The 21909-nt window shown below is 40.7% G+C and overlaps 1 protein-coding gene across 4 annotated transcripts in view; it reads left to right on the forward strand.

The window, feature by feature from the left end:
- The window catches only part of ndufaf7 (NADH:ubiquinone oxidoreductase complex assembly factor 7), a 46466-nt gene extending 24788 nt beyond the window's left edge, over positions 1 to 21678 (forward strand). For all 4 annotated transcript variants that reach the window (XM_063055571.1, XM_063055574.1, XM_063055572.1 and 1 more), the window contains 3 exons: positions 11406 to 11579; positions 13277 to 13522; positions 21541 to 21678. In XM_063055571.1, the coding sequence (XP_062911641.1) occupies positions 11406 to 11579; positions 13277 to 13483 (381 nt within the window). In that variant the 3' untranslated portion in view covers positions 13484 to 13522; positions 21541 to 21678. The remainder of the gene's footprint in view (positions 1 to 11405; positions 11580 to 13276; positions 13523 to 21540) is intronic.
- Positions 21679 to 21909: the final 231 nt, after the last annotated feature.

The following is a 21909-nucleotide window of genomic DNA, read 5'->3' on the forward strand; positions in this document are numbered from 1 at the left end:
GTATTATATTCCAGTCAAAAGTAAGGACAGTAAGTGTGGGGAGAGCCAGCCTTGGATAACGAAGGAAATAAAAGATAGTATCAAATTAAAAGCTCGTGTACAAAGTCACGAAGAGTAGTGGGAGACTGGAGGATTGGGAAAACTTTTTAAAAACAACAGAGAACAACTAAACAAGAAATAAGGAAAGGGAAGATAGAGTATGAAAGTAAATGAGCACAAAATATAAAAACAGATAGAAAGAGTTTTTATAAATATATAAAGTGGAAGAGCATGGCTGAAGTCAATGTAGGTCACTTAGAAGACAAGAAGAGGAAATAGATATTGGGTGATAAGGAAATTGCTGAAGCATTGAACAACTATTTTGTGTCAGTCTTCACGGTGGAGGACACGTCTAAAATGCCAGAGAAGGATGTTATGTACGAAATGGGAGGTGAGGACCTTGATAAAATCACTGTCACTAAAGAGATAGTGATGAGCAAACTAGAGGGCCTGAAGGTAGATAAGTCGCCTGGTCCTGATGGGATACATCCCAGGGTGCTGAAGGAATTGGTGGAGGTTATAGTAGACATGTTAGTAATCATGTATCAAAACTCTCTAGACTCTGGGCAGATCCCGGCAGATTGGAAGACAGCAAATGTCACGTCACTTTTTAAAAAACGATGTAAGCAAAAGATGGACAACTATAGGCCAGTTAGCTTAACATTTGTAGTTGGGAAACTGCTTGAAGCTGTCATTATGGAAGAAATAGCGAAACATTTAGAAAGCAGTGATTCCATTAGACAGACGCAGCATGGATTCGGAAAGGGCAGGTCCTGTTTGACAAACTTTTTGGAGTTCTTTGAGGACATAATGAGTGCAGTGGATAGAGGGGAACAGGTGGATTTCGTATACTTGGATTTCCAGAAGGCGTTTGATAAGGTGCCGCACAAGAGACTTATAAATAAGATACGGATGCATGGAGTCGGAGGAAGTGTATTGGCATGGATGGTGGATTGGTTAACTGATAGAAGCAGAGAGTTGGTATAAATGGGTGTTTCTCCGGTTGGCAGTCAGTGGTGAGTGGGGTGCCGCAGCGGTCAGTGCTGGGATGATTGATGATTTGGAAGAGGGGACTGAGTGTAGCGTAGCAAAATTTGCTGATGACACTAAACTGAGTGGAAAAGCAAATTGTACAGAGGATGTGGAGAGTCTGCAGAGGGATATAGATAGGTTAAGTGAGTGGGCCAAGGTCTGGCAGATGGAATACAATGTTGGTAAATGCAAGATCATCCACTTTGGAAGGAATAGTAGCAGATCATTATTTAAATGGTGAAAGATTGCAGCATGCTGTTGTGCAGAGGGACTTGGGAGTGCTTGTGCATGAATCACAAAAAGTTGGCTTGCAGGTGCAACAGGTTATTAAGAAGGCAAAAGGAATATTGGCCTTCATTGCTAGAGGGATTGAATTCAAGAGCAGGGAGGTCATGCTGCAACTATACAGGGTACTGTTGAGGCCGCACCTGGAGTTCTGTGTGCAGTTCTGGTCTCCATACTTGAGGAAGGATATACTGGCTTTGGAGGCAGTGCAGAGGAGGTCACCAGGTTGATTCCAGGGATGAAGGGGTTAACCTATGAGGAGAGATTGAGTTGCCTGGGACTATACTCTCTGGAATTCAGAAGAATGAGAGGGCATCTTATAGAAACATACAAAATTTTGAAAGGGATAGATAAGACAGAAGTAGGAAAGTTGTTTCCATTGAGACTAGAACTAGGGGACATTGCCTCAAGATTCAGTGGAGAAGATTTAGGACGGAGATGAGGAGAAACTGTTTTTCCCAGAGAGTGGTGAATCTGTGGAATTCTCTGCCCAGGGAAGCGGTTGAGGCTTTTTCACTAAATATATTTAAGGAACAGTTAGATAGGCTTTTACATAGTAAGGGAATTAAGGGTTATGGGAAAAAGGCAGATAGATGGAGCTGAGTTTACGGACAGATCAGCTTAATGAATGGCAGGGCAGGCTCGATGGGCCAGATGGCCTACTCCTGCTCCTATTTCTTATGTTCTTATGTTTTGTCATCATCTGAAATTTTGCCAACAATGGTTGTATCAGCGCCTTTACTTCCTGAGAAAACTAAAGAAATTTGGCCTGTCCCCTAAAACCCTCACTAATTTTTATAGATGCACCATAGAAAGCATTCTTCTAGGGTGCACCACAACCTGGTATGGAAGTTGTCCTGTCCAAGACCAAAAGAGGCTGCAGAAGATCGTGAACACGGTGCAGCACATCACACAAACCAATCTTCCATCCGTGGACTCACTTTACACCGCACGCTGTTAGAGCAGTGCTGCCAGGATAATCAAGGACACGACCCACCCAGCCACACACTTTTCGTCCCTCTTCCCTCTGGGAGAAGGTTCAGGAGCTTGAAGACTCGTATGGCCAGATTTGGGAACAGCTTCTTTCCAACTGTGATAAGACTGCTGAATGGATCCTGACCCGGATCTGGGCCATACCCTCCAAATATCCGGACCTGCCTCTCGGTTTTTTTGCACTACCTTACTTCCCATTTTTCTATTTTCTATTTATGATTTATAATTTAAATTTTTAATATTTACTAATTTTAACTATTTTTAATATTTAATATTTGTAATCCAGGGAGTGTGATGCGCAGAATCAAATATCGCTGTGATGATTGTACGTTCTAGTACCAATTGTTTGGCGACAATAAAGTATGAAGTACATTTATAGGTGGCATTAGATCTATGCCTAGCCACACAGTCATGGGTGTAGAGAGAGCAGAGCAGTGGGGTAAGTGCACATCCCTGTGGTGCCAGTGTTAATTGTTAGCGAGGTGGAGATGGTATTTCCAATCTGCACAGATTGTGGTCTTCAGTTTAGGAAGCAGAGGATCCAGTCGCAGGGGGAGGTACAGAGGCCTAGGTTCTGTAGCTTTTCAATCAGCACTGTAAGAATGATGGTGTTAAGTGCTGAGCTATAATCAATAAATGGCATCCTGACATGAGTATTTACATCGTCCAGGTGATCCAAGGCTGTGTGGAGTGCCATTGGGATTGTGCCTGCTGTAGACACGTTGTGGCAATAGGCAAATTGCAGTGGGTCCAGGTCCTTTCTGAGATGGGTGTTGCTTCTTGCCGTGACCAACCGCTCAAAGCATTTCGTCACCGTAGATGTGAGTGCTCCTGGATGATGACCAATGTGCAATAGACAAGAAACTGTGCAAATACAAAAGGAAAAAAGAAATAATAATAGTAAATAAATAAGCAATAAATATGGAGAACATGAGATGAAGGGTCCTTGAGGTTATGGGAACTGTTCAGTGATGGGGTGAGTGGTTCAAGAGCCTAATGGTTGTGGGGTAATAACTTCCCTGAACCTAGCGGTGTGTGGGTCCTGAGGCTCCTGTACCACCTTCCTGATAGCAACAGTGAGAAGAGAGCATAACATGTGGGTGGTGGGGTCCTTGGTGATGAAAGGTGCTTTCTTGCAACAGCAGTCTGTGTGGATGTGCTCAATGGTGAGAGGGTTTTACCCAGGATGGATAGGGCTGTGTCCATTACTTTTCGTCGGATTTTCTGTTCAAGAGCATTGGCATTTTCATGCCAAGCAGAGATGCAACCAGTCAGTATACTCTTTGCACATCCATAGAAGTTTGTCAGAGTTTCAGATATCATGCAGAATCTTCAAAAACTTCTAAGGAAGTAGAGATGTAATTTATCATAATTGCAGTTACAAGCTGGGCCCCAGACAGATCCTCTGAAATGATATCTGAGGAATTTAAACCTACTGACCCTCACCAGCTCGGTTCCCCAATGAGGACTGTCTCATGGACCTCTGGTTTCCTCCTCCAGAAGTCAATAATCAGCTCCTTGATCTTGCTGACATTGAGTGAGAGGTTGTTGTTGATTTTCAATCTCCTTGCTATATGCTGATACGTCACCACTTTAATTACATCACCAGTGGTGTCATCAGCAAACTTAGTATGGTATTGGAGCTGCAATCAGCTTCACAGTCTTTTAAAAAAAAAAGTGAGTAGACTGGATGGGGTGGGGGAGATGGTTGCCTAAAGAACACAGCCTTGTGGTGCATCTGTGCTGATGAAGATTGTGGAGTAGGTGGTGTTGCAAATTCGAATTAACTTGAGGTCTGCAAGTGAGGGGAACGAGGATTCAAATGCATAAGGAGGTATTGAGGCCGAGGTCTTGAAGCTTATTGGTAATTATTATTAGTCTTGAGGCGACAATAGTATTGAATGCTGAGATGTAGTCGATAAAGAGCATACTGGTGTATGTATCTTTGCTGTCCAGACGTTCCAGGGTTGAGTGAAGAGCCAATGAAATGGCATCTGCTGGTGACCTGTTTTGCCCGTAGGCAAATTGGAGTGGATCCAAGTCACTTCTCAGGTAGGAGTTGATATGTTTCATTACCAGCCTTTCGTAGCACTTCATCACAGTGGATTTAAGTGCTACTAGACGATAGCCACTAAGGCAGATTGCCACTTGCTTCTTGGACGCTGGCATAATTGAAGCCTGCTTAAAGCAGGTGGATACCCCAGACTGTCGATGTCATAACAAAGTCTAACATAACAATGTCATTGTTACGTTAGACTAATTTTCCCTTTGACTTAGCCCATTTAGTAATTAAAATGTTTTGCAATACTCCCTTATGGCTAACTACAGTGTTTTCAATAGGCATTTCACTCATGAATAAAATCTACTTTTGGCAATTAGCTTTGTTTGTCTTTTTATTTAAAAGAAGATTTGATCTACTTTTGCTTGGAGATTCCAATAATTGATTTTTTTTTGAAAAAAATGTCATTATTTACAAATTGCTTTAAAGTGGTAAGGATCGTGAAAAAATTTATTAAAACACAGACTGGTAATTATTATTGTTTTTCATGTAGTCTCAAGGATGTAATGTTGAGACTTTACAAAGCACTCATGAGGCCTTACTTGGGGTACTGTGAGCAGTTTTGGGCCCCTTATCTTAGAAAGGATGTACTGAAACTAGAGAGGGTGCAAAGGATGTTCACAAAAGTTATTCCAGGATTAAACGACTTGTCGTATGAAGAGCACTTGATGACTCTGGGCCTGTATTCACTGGAATTTAGAAGAATGAGGAGTGACCTCACTGAAACCTATCAAAATGGTGATGGGCCTTGATAGAGTGGATGTGGAGAGGATGTTGGGAGAGTCTAAGACCAGAGGACACACCCTCAAAATAGAGGGGCGTCGTTTTAGAATAGAGATGAGGAATTTCTCTAAAGTGGCGAATTTGTGGAATTATTTGCCACAGGCAGCTGTGGAGGCCAAGTCTTTATGTATATTTAAGGCAGAGGTTGATCGATTCTTGATTGGTCAGAGCATGAAGGGATACAGGGGAAAGGCAAGAGATTGGGGCCGAGAGGAAAATGGGATGAGCCATGATCTAAGAGCCAAAAGGCCTAATTCTGCTCCTAAATCTTATGGTCTTATGGTAGCCATTTTGTGATTGTGAAAGTTTTTAGCCATTTGAGCATTTAGAATTTGAATTAATATAAATTAACAAAATATGATGGATTAATAACACCAGTCTGAAGTTATTCCTTTGAAGTTTCATTGTTAACATCAATATAATGTGGTATTACTCATGATTTCTTCTCCTCCTCCCTCCTTGTCTCCTTTTCCATTCCCATTCTCGTTACCTTCTTTCCTTCCCTTCGCTTCACCTGTCCATCACCTCTCCCCGGTTCCTTTCCTCACTTCATGGTCCACCATCTCCTATACCACCCACTCACCTTCTGCGTTACCTGGACTCAGCTATCATTTGTTAGCTTGTACTCTTTCCCCTCCCCCCACCTTTTTATTCTGACTGCTCCCCGCTTCCTTTCGAGCCCTGATGAATGGTCTTGGCCCGAAATGTTGACTGTTTATTTCCCTCCATAGATGCTGCCTGACTTGCTGAGTTCCTCCGGCAATTTTCTGTGTTGTTGTTTTTTTTTTGAGACCATAAGACCCAGGAGCAGAATTAGGCCATTTGGCTTATCGAGTTTGCTCTGCCATTCTATCATGGCTGATTTATTATCTCTCTGAACCTTCAAACTTTTCCGCTTCCCAAGCATTACATAATCCACTGTAATACTGATACATACTGTAGGGTCTCAAACTGTAGGGTGAATTCTATCATTTGATCACTCCTAAAAGTTCCTTTCCTTAAGCTTCCTAACCAAATCTGGATCATTATATAACACCCAATCCAGAATTGCTGGTTCTCTAGTGGGCTCAACCACAAGCTGCTCTGAAAAGCCATCTACAAATTCCTTCTCTTGGGATCCAACATCAACCAGATTTTCACAATCTACCTACATATTGAAATCCCCACGGTTATCACGATATCGCGTTTTACATGCCTTTTCTACCTCCTATTGTAGCCCACGTTCTGGCTGCTTTTCGGAACCCTGTATATAACTCCCATCAGGGTTTTTTTCATCTTGCAGTGTCCTTACTCAACCCACAAGGGTTCAACATCTTCCAATCCTATGTCACCTCTTTCCAAGAATTTGATTTCATATTTTGCCGGTTGAGCCACCTCACCCTGTCTGCCTGTGTATCCTTGGATGTTAAGCTCACAACTATGATCTTCCTTCAGCCACGAATTGGAGATGCCCACGACTTCATACCTGTCAATCTCTAACTGTGCTTCAAGATCATCTACCTTATTCCATATACTGCATGCTTTCAAATATATTCCTGTACTCGTTACCCTTTTTGCTTTTGGTCCTCTGTTACACTTTAACTCATCCCGCTGACTGCAATTTTGCCCTATCGTCTGCCTGTCCTTCCTCACAGTCTCGCTACACACTGCATCTACTTGTACACCAGCTGGCCCACCCTCAGCTGTACCAGTCTACTTCTCATCCCCCTGCCAAATTAGCTTAAACCCTCCTCAGCAGCTCCAGCAAACCTGCCCACAAGGATATTGGGCCCCCCTTGAGTTCGGGTGCCCTTTTTGAATAGTCATACCTTCCTGAGAAGAGATCCCAATGATCCAGAAATCTGAAACCCTATCCCCCTGCACCAATTCTTCAGTCATGCATTCGCCCACCAAATCACCCTATTCTTACCCTTACTGGCACGTAGCACAGGCAGCATTCAGAGATTACTACCCTGTAGGAGTTATTTTCTGCCTAACGCCTATATCCTCTCTTCAGGACCTCCTCCCTTTTCCTAAATACACCGTTGGTACCTACTGTGATTGCCCAAGCTTGCTCACGCCTAAGCCTCTTTAGTCCGAGCCGGACAACTCGAACAATGCCCTGCTTCAGCAATGGCCACTCTGCTTGCACTGCCTTTCTTTTTTTTATTGGCCCCACGCAGATTGTCAACCGCCGAGGGGGGAAGGAAAAGGTGAAAGCACGCGAGCCCTTTTTAAATGTCGTGCTGATTGCCACCCACCAATTTTACGCAATTTCTTTTGCTCTGTTGCTGCACTGCTTTCAAGAGTGGCTTTGAAGTTCCCTGAGGCATTTTAATACAACGAAGGTTTCACATAAATGTAAATAGTTGCTTGTAGTCTACAGCTCATGATTTGAACCAATTATATAAGGAAGAGTAATGTTCATGTTAAATCAGTGAGAAAACTGTCATTCTCTATAATTGAGAAATGTTTAAGCCCCTTTTTTGCTTTGGATTTGTTTAAAAATTGTAGATATATATCTTGCTGACTGGGCAGCCTTTGTAGAACTTTGAGGTAAAAAGATACTGTCAAAGTTGTGTCAGAAGGGAGTAGGGCTTTATTTTCACTTTTGAGGGAGTTTTTTGTACATGCTAACTTATTTTTTTGATGTGAGCCTTCTCCAAATGACATCGGTTGTACAATACCCAAAATATGTCAAGAGCAAGATATTCAATAAATATCCATTGTCGTTCAATAAGAGCTAACAGCTTTTATTTGGACAATGCTGAGAAGCACTTCATTTCAGAATCAGAATCAGGTTTATTATCACCGGCATATGACGTGAAATTTGTTAACTTAGCAGCAGTAGTTCAATGCAATACATAATACACAAGAGAAATAAATAAATAAGTAAATCAATTACAGTATACATATATCAAAAAGATTTTAAAATGTGCAAAAAACAAATGCTGTATATTTTTTAAAAAGTGAGGTAGTGTCCAAGGGTTCAATGTCCATTTAGGAATCGGATGGCAGAGGGGAAGAAGCTGTTCCTGAATCACTGTGTGTGTGCCTTCAGGCTTCTGTACCTCGTGTCTGATGGTAACAGTGAGAAAATGGTATGCCCCAGGTGCTGGAGGTCTTTAATAAGGGAAGCTGCCTTTCTGAGACACTGCTGCCTGAAGATGTCCTGGGTACTTTGTAGGCTAGTACCCAAGACGCAGCCGACTAAATTTACAACCCTCTGCAGCTTCTTTCGGTCCTGTGCAGTAGATCCCCCCCCCCCCCACCCCCATACCAGACAGTGATGCAGCCTGTCAGAATGCTCTCTACATTCCATCTGCAGAAGTTTTTGAGTGTATTAGTTGACATGCCAAATCTCTTCACACTCCTAATGAATTATAGTCGCTGTCTTGCCTTCTTTGAAACTACATCGATATGTTGGGACCAGGTTAGATCCTCAGAGGTCTTGACACCCAGGAACTTGAAACTGCTCACTCTCTCCACTTCTGATCCCTCTATGAGGATTGGTATGTGTTCCTGCGTCTTACCCTTCCGGAAGTCCACAATGGGCTCTTTCGTCTTACTTTCGTTCAGTGCCAGGCTGTTGCTGCAGCACAGCTCTACTAGTTGGTGTATCTCACTCCTGTACGCCCTCTCGTCACCACCTGAATTTCACCAACAATGGCTGTATTGTCAGCAAATTTATAGATGGTACTTGAGCTATGCGTAGCCACACAGTCATGTGTATATAGAGAGTACAGCAGTGGGCAAGCACACACCCTTGAGGTGCACCAGTGTTGATCGTCAGCAAGGAGGATATGTTATCACCAATCCGCACAGATTGTGGTCTTCTGGTTAGGAAGTCGAGGATCCAATTGCAGAGGGAGGTACAGAGGCTCAGGTTCTGCAACTTCTCAATCAAGATTGTGGGAATGATGGTATTAAATGCTGAGCTATGGTTGATGAACAGCATCCTGACATAGGTGTTTGTGTTGTCCAGGTGGTCTAAAGCCACGTGGAGAGCCATTGAGATTGCGTCTGCCATTGACCTATTATGGCAATAGGCAAATTGCAATGGGTCCAGGTCCTTAATGAGGCAGGAGTTCATTCTAGTCATGACCATCCTCTCAAAGCATTTCATCACTGTAGATGTGAGTGCTACCGGGCGATAGTCATTAAGGCAGCCCACATTATTCTTCTTAGGCACTGGTATAATTGTTGCCTTTTTGAAGCAAGTGGGAACTTCCGCCCATAGCAGTGAGAGGTCCGTTTGCTCAGAAGGACGCAGGATTCAGGAGCAGGGAATATTCTCATCAGCTTATTCCCCTCCAAATCCACACTATCCTGACTTGGAAATACATCAGTTATCTTGATTGCTGGGTCCAAATCCAGCAACTGTCAACCCAACAGCATGGTGGGAGTAACGTCATCAGAAGCACTGCAGTCGTTCATTATCCTCTTAAGGGCAGTAAATGCTGGCCTTGAAAATTATACCTAAGAAATTATAAAAATTCCTAGTAAATCTACACCACATCACTCTGTACATAGCACAGACCTAAAAGTCAGTCACTGTTGCATCTTAAAACAGTTTCTCACAAATGGAATTTGTGGAGATTTGTATAGACTTGCCTCACTAAATGACTTGTAAATAAGATTACCTGGGATTGTATTGAGAGAGAAAAAGACTCCTCAAGGAGGACCTCATTCACATTGAATTTACGGAGAGCTTTGTTCGCTAGACTTCTTGGAGGTGTGATATCTTTGAAGGCAATACTTCTGAAAGGATGTTGCTCAAGATCTGTGACCTTGCAGGCTTACACATGCGCCTGGACTGGTATCGAAGTCATTGTCACCTTAACTTTAATCCTTCTACATCAAAATAACTCCAGGCTACACCTGCTAACATATACCAGAGAAACTATCCAAGCAACACACAGAAAATGCTAGAGGAACTCACCAGTCCAGCCAGCATCTATGGAAAAAAGTACAGTTGACATTTTGGGCCGAGACCCTTCAGCAGGACATATGTAATTTTTTAGTGCTGTTATAGGGAGATATGAACGGTCTCTCTTCCAGAAGAAGAGTCTTTTTGTACCTATTCCACTGTCAGAGTTAGGAGAGCTGACGTGGGTATTTGAGGACATTCACATAGTGCAGGTACTTGTAGACTACATTCTGGTCACAGACAGGGCTCCCATTCTTTGTAATCATTAATAGTTCCAGCTTGGTGGTCAGGTAAATACTGGCAGTATCTGACCAAATCACACTAACAGAAGAATATTTCTAATACACTGTACTTGCTTGAAGGATTCCTACAAGTGTGCAAGTGATTTAAGAATGATTTGTGAAGGAATGGTTAGATGAAGTAGAGTTTGTGAGAATTTTTCTGGATCAAGTAATTTTCACAGCACATCCAGAAAGGTGTTCTCATTGGAAAAGTCTGGCAGACTTTTCAGTGGCTCCCCACCCTTGCCTTTTCCTAGCTCCTCACAGTCAACTTTGCTCTAGATTTTTTATGCTGCTGCTGCTCTTGTTCCCCTTCAGTAATAGCTGGCCACATCTGTTCACAACTTTGCATGGTGCACTGCTAAGCAGTGGTTTGCTGCACCACCAGACTAGTGCAGACAGCAAACAACTTGTTTATGACAGCCATATTGCAGTCTCCATTAAACTTGTGGTAGAGGCTTGGTGGTCATTAAGGTGTTGGTTTGGTATGTTTGGAGAAAGGAGGCAGTGGGAAAACAAAGATTTGAGAGCCTAGACCAGTTGAGCCGAAGGATCTGTTTCTGTGCTGTATAACTCCATAAATTCCAGTTGATGGAAAGATCAGCTTGGCTACAACATATTGTAGAGCTGACTTTAGGCTGCTGTGTCACTGCCACCAATGAGTTTGAAAGGCAACATTTTTCTGAAGGCGGTGGTTTGGGGTGAGAGTGGAAAGATTTTAAAGGGACCGGGGGTGGGGGGCTGCGGGGGGTGACTGTTTCACGCAGTGGGTGGTATGTATATGGAATGAGCTGCCAAAGGAGGTGGTTGAGACAGATACAATAGTATAATGTAAGAAGCACTGGATAGATACATGAAGGAGCAGTGCTTAAAGGGATATGGGCTGAATGTAGGAAATCAGCACGAGCTGGGAGGGCCCATGAGTGGCATGGACTGGTTGGGCCATATTGTCTGTTTCTCTGGCTCTGAGTTGCTGGTTAAGCTAGTTCTTAAAAATAATGTCTAATTGATGTCACTTACAAAGGCTTTTCGTGGACATCAGCTGCATGAGGTGCTCACGGCACCTGGAACGGCAGACCTGACAGCAGACGTAGATTTCAGCTTCCTTCGGCAAATGACGAGGGGCAAAGTGGCCACCTTAGGACCGGTCACACAGCAGGAATTTCTAAAAAACATGGGCATTGATGTAAGACTTCAGGTAAGTTGTTGACGGTTCTTTTTCTGTATATTGTTTCTTGTTTTAAACAGCTTTTTTTAAAGATTAGCTTTATTTGTCATATATACACCCAATCATAGGTTTCAAAGATTTCAAAGGTACATTTAATGTCAGAGAAAGAGAAGCCAGAGGGTGGTAGTAGATGGTTGCCTCTCTGACTGGAAGCCTGTGAGTAGTGATTCGTTGTTTGTCATCTATATCAACGATGCTGATGATAATGTAGTAAACTGGATCAGCATATTTGTGGATGACATCATGACTGGGGGCATAGTGGAGAGCAAAGAGGGCTATCAAAGCTTAAAGCAGGATCTGGACCAGCTGGAAAAATGGGCTGAAAATTGGCAGATGGAATTTAATGCAGACAAGTCTAAGGTGATGCACTTTGGGAGGACAAACCAGGGTAGATCTTACACGGTGAGCTGAATGGTACTGAGGAGTGCTGTAGAAAAGAGGGATCTGGGAACACAGATCCGTAATTCCCTGAAAGTGCTCTCACAGATAGATAGAGTTGTAAAGAGAGCCTTTGGCACATTGGCCTTCATAAATCCAACTATTGAGCACATAAGTTGGGATGTTATGTTGTATAAGATGTTGAAGCCTAATTTGGAGTATTGTATCCAGTTCTGGTCTGCTACCCTCGGGAAAGATTGAACAATTTCAGAGAAAATTTACAGGAATGCTGCCAGGACTTGAGTTGTAGTGAAAAGTTGAATAGGTTAGGGTTTTACTTCCTAGAGTGTAGGAGAACGAGGGAAATTTGACAGAGAGGAAACAAAATTATGAGAGGGAGTATAGATAGGCTAAATGCAAGCAGGCTTTTTGCACTGAGGTTGGGTGGGTCTACAACTAAGAGCTGGGTTAAGGGTGAAAGGTGAAATGTTTAAGAGGAATACGTGGGGGGAACTTCTTCACTCAGATAGTGGTGAGTGTGGAACGAGCTGAATGAGTGGCGGATGCAAGTTCAGTCTCAACATTTGAGAAATTTGGATAGGGATATGGTCCGGGTGCAGGCCGATGGATCTAAGCAGATTAATGGATCAGTAAGATCTAGATGGACCGAAGAGTCTGTTTCTATGCAGTAGTTCTTTATGAATATTGGGCAGCTTGCCGTCAATAATTCATTGTTACACCAGTATTGACGCATGGTGTTTTACTGCTTTATCAAACTCTGGCCTGCCTTTGTTACAGCTGGCAGTTTGTAATATTCATTTGGTATCAATTTAGTGCCTAACATGCATGTTTAATTCACATCAGTATAACAGGAGCATTGTCTATGATTAGATTTTCATCGGGATTATCTTCGTGCCATAGCCCAGAGGCACCATTATAGCCTGCACATAGGTGAGCCTGCTCTGCACACCTACCACATTTCTTTCAGCTGTGCCAGCTCAGCTCTTCCCAGTGTTGTAGGGAAGCCGTTCACTGTGTCTGGAATTGCACTTCTTACACCGGGAAGTGACGGCTATACAGATGATCAGGGATCCGATCCCCTTCCGAGACTTCTAAGGTGTATGAGTTGCTTTTAGAAGAGTTAAAATCACCAAAATTTGTGTGTACCATTTCCCTATATAGAGCATATTTGTTTCACTTTATTGTTTGTAATTATTTGGGGAAATTAAAATAATCCTTTTTAATAACTGATTTTTTTTTGTCATTGTTTTGATCTTTACCCTCTTTAGGTACTACTGAAAAATACATCTGACCCAACCACACACAAAAACCTAATTGAATCCTATGATATGTTAATGAATCCAGAGAAAATGGGAAAACGATTTAAGTTTTTCGCTTTGATGCCTCATGGTAGAGTAATAAGCCAAGTTAACAAGCTTGTAAAACGTGACCCAACAGCATCACCTGTTGCGGGATTCAGTGAACTGCAGTTTTAAAGGAGCGCCAGGAATAACTCCTCAAACATGATTTTCACTGTAAGTGAATAACCCCACACCACTGAGTCCAATGTCAATCCATTTTGGTTATGTAAATCTAGATATAGGAATAATTTGTAAAGGAAGTGTTTGTTATTGGTTGAAGCTAAATTATTCAACCAAACTTCTACTACTCAGCTTGCACACTTTATTTAGGAATCATAAGATATACGAGCAGAATTAGGCTATTTGTTCCATCAGGTCTACTCTTACATTTCATCATGGTTGATCCATTTTCCCCTCTCAGCCCCAATTTCCTGCCTTCTCCCCATAACCCTTCATGCCTTGACTAATCAAGGATCTATTAGCCAATGTTTTGATTACACCCCCAAAGACTTGGCCTCCATAGCCACCTTCGGCAATGAATTCCACAGATTCACCACTCTTTAGCTTAAGAAATTCCTCATTTCCGTTTGAAAAGGATATCCCTCCGTTCTGAGGCTGTGTCATATACTGCAGTGGAAAGAGTGGATATAGTGTTAAATTACAAGTTGACAGCCAGCCCCACTCCTGGTGTTTGGATGTTATGAAACTGAGTTGTGCCTGTATGCATCCGGGCAAGTGGTAAGTATTTTATCCCAGTTCTTGTTTTTGCTTTGATTACCACTTTTAAGAACACATTTTGCTGATGTCACTTGTCCAGTCAGTTGCTCTTCCGATAAAGTGGTGAGTGTTCAATGTGCCAATCAAATTTGGCACTTCTTTAGTCTTCATTATGAGCAAATAACTGAATGAATTAAAACTACAGGGGCAGGAGGGATGTGTTGTAATTAGGAATGGGAAAATAGAAATTGTGTGTCAGTATTAATGAGCAGATTTTTACTGCTGTAGAGGTTGCTTTGCTGTATAGATTGATATCATTGTTCTAGGTTTGCACCATTGCACAACGGTTCATCCTGCAGGCATCCAAATTCTTAAGCAGCACTTCAACGTCTTACCTCCAGGTACTGCATGCAACAATGAATTTCAGATTTTTTTTTTGCCTGATTGAAAACAATTTTAAAGCAAGTGCTTGGATGACTTTTCTGTCATTGAAAACAATTCCTATAGACTGATTTCATCATCTTTTCCTTCCTTTCTAATCACTTGACCTGCAATCTACTTTTCTCTTATGCAGTGAAGGGAATCTTTTTCTCATGACTTTTGACTCTCCTTGTGTGACATTTATACCAGTGGCCATTTTCTCACACATCTTCTCTCCCCTTAAACTACCATCATTTCTTTCATGCCTGTCTATTTCTCTCCCTGCTTGGGTTTTTGATTCCTAAGTTTTCACAACGTCCTCCCATTTGTTTACAGCTAATGCCCTTAAGCAATAATGAATTCTCATTATGAATTGGACAATAGTGGGTTATTGAATCAATTCTTCAGCCTTTTTATCTTGCCTCTTTGAAGCAGCTCTCATGTCGCTTGTGCATCTGTTCTGTTTTGCTGGATCTTGCTCCTCAATTATATATGCTTGGCCAGGTCAGCCTTCACAATAATAATGCGTCGACATGTTTCCATGCTCCTTGCTTCCAGCACTTCCATACTAACTATCTGGCAAGTGATGGAGGGGTTGCAACCAAGTGAAGGCAGATAGGATTTGTTTAAATTGGCATCATGGTGAGCACATTGATCTGATGTACACGGTGTTAACTTCCTCGGTTAGAATCAGCACACAAATCTCTTTGTGCCACTAATTTTAGCCTTTAGCAACTTTGTCAGAGGTACCTATATCATTTGCAATGTATTCTGGTTGTTGGTTGGAGTGGAAAGGACTAGGTTTGGAAGAGAGGCTGTGGTGTGGCAGGGAGAGAGACTGAGTGGAAGATTTATTCATACAATTTCCAGATCTGGGCATTTTCCCAAGGTAGATATTTACTCCCAGCCTCTTCAGACCTCACTACCCACTGAGCACCCTTCCCAGTAAAAAAATGTTGATCCAGCAACAGTGAAGGAGCTGTGATATCATTACACATCAGGGTAGAATCATAGTGGTTTCCAATGTGCCTGCTGCTCAGGGGTTTAGAAGGAATTATCAGTTGCCCAGGTACATAAGCTTTAGTGACATGTCCTGAATGTTCTTTTCAAATGAAGTTATTGAAACATAAACTTATAATACAAAGTACAAGTGGAGTACACTGATGCAGACAGAATGAATGTTTAGATTGGTAAATGATACACTGCTCAAACAGGATGCACTGTCCTGCATGGTGTCTTCCTGGAGCTGTACTCAATTGGACAAGTGGAAAGTTTTCTAAGTACAGCAGACTTGGCTCTTTCACTGTCTCCAAGACGCATCAGTCATGCACCACAAAATACCTATTCTCTAATCTGATGTTGTAGCAACATTAATAATGTAGGTGGTCTGCTTGAGTTTCTTGTCAAAGGTGACTTTCCGTGATGGTGGAAGATGCGGAGGTACTAAATGCTTTTTGAGAAGGAGTGGGTCCATGAAGAGTAGAGGCTGGTAAATTCATTGGGGATATAAAGAGGAAGTTTTTAAAATAACAAAAGAAAATTGTTCTGGCAGCAGTGGTAGGTGAATCCGGAGCCTGGTTCGTGAGGGGGGAATGTCCTTCTGGGATGGTAGATGAGGAAGGTCAAAGGATATGTGCAACTTAGTGCCGAAATCCAGGGGTTTGCAAGCTGTGGTTATGATGGCTTTGTTTCCCTCAGCAGAAGCCCCCATCAGAAGGTGATCCTAATGAGCACTGTTGTACAGGGAATGATGTCATCCTGAGTGCAATGCTCCGAAAGGGCTTTGTCTAGGGAATGACAGCTTGTGGGTCCTGATGTGGAAATTACAGTGGGTGACTAATGACAGGTAGTCTAAGGTAGGATTTTAAGTCATGTGAATTGATCTGGGAGTGGTAATGATTATATTTCAAAAGTTTTTAATTGAACAATGCACCATAAGGTAATTAATTTTCTAGGCAAATGTTCTTTATCAACAAAACCACTCTTCCATTTCTAATTTACTCCCTATTTTCGTGTCTTTACTACACGTCTTGATATTGCTGTCTTAGTCCATCGTAGCTAAATTCCCTGAATACTCAACTCTTTAATGTAACAACCAGTATTATCCCACCACGTTCTTTTCCCAATAGCACTTTCACTGAGTCTGACTGTCTGGCATTACCCCTGATGCTTTTTTAGGTATACCATCTCTGCCACTTAAAACTTTCTATCGTGTGCCCTCCCTTGCACCACATCAGTAATGTTTTAAGGTTAATGGTATTATTACAAATGTCAGTGCTTGAACTGTAATGTTGCAATAACAACAGTAAAACTAAATTTGAAAATCCAATCAGTTTTATTAAACTGTAAGTACTAAAATATACAAAACACTTTTCTATAAGACTCCTGCCAAGCCAGTGGCAACACTGATGATGTAAAGATTCTCAGTAACAGCCTGTAAATATTTCCCCAACAGTTATTATGAGTTGACCAATCTTTTTATTTTGTTGTCTTAAGTCTGGTTCCTTATTTCCATCACACTGAATAGTAATCATAGGTCATGGCAACTGCACTGACTTGTTGCATTGTAAAGATCGTGGAGAGCCCTTATTAAACCGTCACTGCATATAGTTTGACTATTCAGCACACACCTGGGTAAGCAAAAAATGTCTATAAATCTCACAGACAAATACAAAGTATCCATTATGGTAGGTCAAACCAATCCAAAAAAAAATCTGAGTTAGACAAACATAAACATTGGTTTTACTTTCCATCAGCTGGCCCCTGATTACATGTTCTATTTCCTTTTTTATTCAGCTCAAATTGACAACTTGGTAACAGTTTTCCAAAATCTTTTACACTTCTAGTGCCTTCTTACTAACTTTGCCAAAGGATGTATTTGTGAGCAATTTGCCAAACATCTGTTTATCCTAACTTTGCTCTGCGTGGCAATTTTAAAAAGATATCAACCATTCGAGCATTAAATTCTTCATTCTAATATTTAAATAGCATTAATTTATAAAATCTGGGTGATTATTGCTTGAATGTTTATTTCACTGTAAGCAGTAATGCAACATTTTATTTTCTGTCTAAACTCCAATATTTAGGATTGGATCAGAGAGGCAGCAGCCATAGGATATCAGTGATGGTGGGAATCAATGTTGGGTTATGTAATTGAGAATCTTTAAGTTACAACTACCCTTTAATTTACAAATCCAAATACGCTATCAAATTCACTGTAGTATTTATCCGCCTTTACAGACCAACTCCGGAACATTCACCATGTCTTAAGGTAAATAGCAACATGAAAGATAAGACAAAGATCCCTATCAGATAAAAGACTAGGAATGCAGAAGCAATATTAAGCAATGGTGCAATTTATACATTAATATTCCTAAATCAGCTGAAATTTAGGAAAATGGAAATTTAAATTTATTTCTTTGCCCAATTTGGAATTCTGTACAGTACAAATTGTAGGGGTCAGTTTGGTCCCTGCTGACAGATGTGCACAGGCAGCAACAAATAGTCTGCAAGCAAAATGCATAACTGATGGGTTGACTGTACAAAATAATTCATGTGATATGAGTTTAGTTACTTTAATTTATTAATTTTATATAATTTGACTATACTAGATCTAGTATATTTCCATATTCTTAATCATAAGAGGTTATTAAAGTACTAAGGTAAACCTTGTTTTTTTGACAAGTATTAAATCTTTAAAATAGACTCTAAACTTAATTTGCTTCCTTTGCCAAAATTGCACTTAAATCACATAGAGCAAACAGCACAGTTGCAATACATAAAAACTATATATATATATTTATCTCAAACCAGAGGGGCAACTTAATTTTGGGAATGTTTGTGACCATAACCAAGCTACTTCACTCCTTAGATTATCTTCCAGTATTGGAGTGCAATGATTAGTCTAATAACACTCAGTTATTACTAATGCAGACAAACTATAGGAAACTTAAATATACAAGCACAAGCAAATGGCTAACACTAAAGCATACATCAGAATTTCCAATCACCACTAGCACTCTCCTCACCCCTACCCCCCCAAAAAAGACAAGTTAAATGTTTGTTCAGTTTGATAGGCAGCAATTTCATAATTACTAGCAAAAAAAACTTGTCATCTCAGGTGAAATCTTGGTTCCATTACCACTGCTTGTACGTGTCATTGACTATCTCCTTCCAATTGCCAAACGGCAAAAAATAAGTTAGAGTAAGCTGTATTTAAAATTTAACAGTCCCTATGCACTGGTGAAAACCCCAGACATTGAATGTTAGAAAATTCTTACAGCATTGCAAAAACGTAAGATCATAGCTGTTTATCAATTCTAATCGTTCTACCATCGCCCCTCACACAGCTGCAGGAATGCATTAGAAACCATGAATTTTATTGTCCAAATATGCTGTAAAAATTCTGACCAATCTTCAATAAAACAGGACAGATGTTAAGTAACAATACCAGAGACATTCGTCTGTGGTTAAGTATCTTTTTGGCTACAGGTTGAAATATAATAGAAAATTTTCTCCTTAAATTACTGATTAGAATGGTTGTTTATTTAATTAAAAACTAAAGTAACAGCATCTTAAGCCAGGTTTTTCAGATTAACTTGAAGACTCTTGGACAGTTCTATGGCAAGATAAAACACAGGATGTTATCTGGAAAAATGGATGGTCAAATAAAATTATAAAGAACAGAATTTTACTGAATAGACAGGCTGATATTAAGCAGGAGGTACAGAAGTTGTGTACTTAATGTCTTTCTGATGTCTTAAAAACGTGTTTTAGAGTAGAGTGAATAGAATAGCATTTGAGTAAAAGAATAATAATTCATCAGAGACAAGGACTGTCTCCCATTCTGCACGTCTCTCATTGATTATGGTTAAGTGTAAAGTCTGACACCATCTTGTAATAGTAGTGAACACCAGTATTCCAATGTTGAAAGCAATGGAGGGAGGTGGTGATGTAGTCAGAATCCTACCCAGTTCAATTAGTAAATTAATGGGACAAGTAAATTGAACACAGTTGCATTAAATAAAAAGACATCTGAGAGAACCCACTGGTCACAGTGCTGTGAAACAAATTGTCTCCTGGTCAGTTTTCCAAAGAATCCATAAAAGTGCCCAGAGTTAAATGGAATCAGACTCAAACAAGACTGTTTGATCAAGCAGGTCCAGCTAAACAAAGAAAGCAAAAGAGGAAGATAATTATAATTTTAAAAAACCCTTAAATTTTGGACCTGTACTTAGGACTTTAAGAGAAATCTAACAGTGATCCAGAAATTTCAAAGAGAAAATTGGTGAGATTATCGATTTTGAGTGAGAAAATGTGACAGGAATTATTGAAGTATCAGCAATGATCCAAAATCAGCTGTCAGATGATTCTCTGCTCCCTCACTGGGTGGACTTTATTCTACAGTGTACTCAGTAAATTGGTCAGGTTTGAATGTTTACAGAATAGTTTGCTGTAAATATTCCCCATAACTGTTACATGTTAAATGAGATATAACTGAATTCCTAATTATGTACAAGGCCATAAATATAGCACAGCACCCTACCTGATTGTACAATCTAATATGTGGCTTAAATTCTGTCTACAATGGAATAATAGCACATTTAAATCATTAGAGAATCAAGCTGATTTAAGACTTCAAAAGGGACAGCAGATGTTGCAAAGCAAGAGGAACACACAAAATGCTGATGAAACTCAGTATGACAGGCAGCATCTACGGATGGAAATTAACAGTCACGTTTCGGGCTGAGATACTTCATCAGAAAGGGTCATGACCCAAGATGTTGACTGTTCATTTTCCTCCATGAATGTTGCCTGACCTGCCAAGTTACTCCAGCACTTTATGTTTTAATGCAAGGGGAGTTAGATTTGACAAATTTGCTTGTGCTCTATGAGGATGTAACAAACAGCTTGGATAATGGAGAACGGGTACAGTAGATGTAGTTAATTTAGATTTCCAGAAAGAATTTGGTAAGGATAAAAGATTGGATTTAAGATATCAGCATCGATAGGGCGGTTTCTAACTCTCAGAAAACAGCAAATTAAGGTAAATGGGTCATCTATAGATTGACAGTCAGCGTCTTGTAGCATGCCTCAGGAATCAATGCAGGGACATCAATTAATATCTATATTGTTGTCTCAGATGAGGGGACTGAGTGTACTGTAAACAAATTTGATGATGCAAAGATATGGTACTGTGCAAAAGTCTTAAGCGCACACACACACACATATATATATATAATATATATACAGTATATATTTTACATAGCGAGAGTGCCCAAGACTTACATAGGACTATAGTAATTTTATATATTGCACTGTACTGCTGCCACAAATCAAAATTTTCATGATATAACCTTATTCTGATATGGGTCTCTATCATGGACTGAAACTGGGATGGAGGCAGGGAGAGGGGAGGGAGCAGGAAGCAGAGAGATGTTCCCAATTGTTTGGGAATCAAACAACCTTGCCTGGTTTCTCGGGGCTTGGCGTGCCTGCCCTGGCTCTCCTCTGCTACCTGTTCCACACCCCTCCTGCAGTGCTCCACCTTTTCCATTCCCAATATCCTGTGCTCCCGCCAAGTTTATAAACTTGCTCTCCGCTCCACATTGACAAATGCAGTACTATGCTAAAGTCTTAGACACCCTAGCTATACATGTGTGCCTAAGACATTTGCACAGAATCATATCCCTGATATATTAATATATCAATGCTGATGTATCAAATCTAATCTTTTGCACAGAACTGTAGATGATTGAGCAAATTACGAGATGGACAAAGGGATGTATAGGTAGGTTAAAGCAATGGGCTAGAAGTTAGCTGACAAAATATAATCTAGTAAAGTGTAAGGTCATTCACTCTGGAAGGAAGAATCAAAAAGCAAATTTTTATCTCAATGTAGTGAGATAACAGAAATTTAAGTATTAAGGGATTGAGAGGGGTCCTAGTTTTGAAACACAAAAGTTAGCACATGTATAGAAAGGCTAATGAAAGTTAACCTTTGTTGCAAGGGGCATGGAATATAAATGAACAGTTTTTCTTTTGTTTTTTTACAGGGTATTGGTGAAACTATATCTGAGATGTACGTACATATCTGGTCTCTACTTTTGAGGCAGCAATGCGATACATTAGAATCGTTGACACGAAGAGGTTAATGGACTCTGCACATGCTTGGAGGCTGGAGAGGCTTAAGGACTGGCAACTGTTGTGTCCTTTTTGCTGAGCCTGGCCACGATAAAAAAGTATTTGCTGAATTGCACCTTAATGTGTTTTTTTTAAAACGAATTTACTGTTTTTCATGGAGTTCTTTAATTCATTTCCTTAAAAGATCCCTGTTGAAGGGCAATGTAAAATTGGTCAAAAGTGCCAATCAGATTAAAAACAAACTGCTGATATGTAATCCTATTGATTTTAATAGGTCATCC

The sequence above is a fragment of the Mobula hypostoma genome, chromosome 8 (genome assembly GCF_963921235.1).
Source record: "Mobula hypostoma chromosome 8, sMobHyp1.1, whole genome shotgun sequence".
Taxonomy (NCBI): domain Eukaryota; kingdom Metazoa; phylum Chordata; class Chondrichthyes; order Myliobatiformes; family Myliobatidae; genus Mobula; species Mobula hypostoma.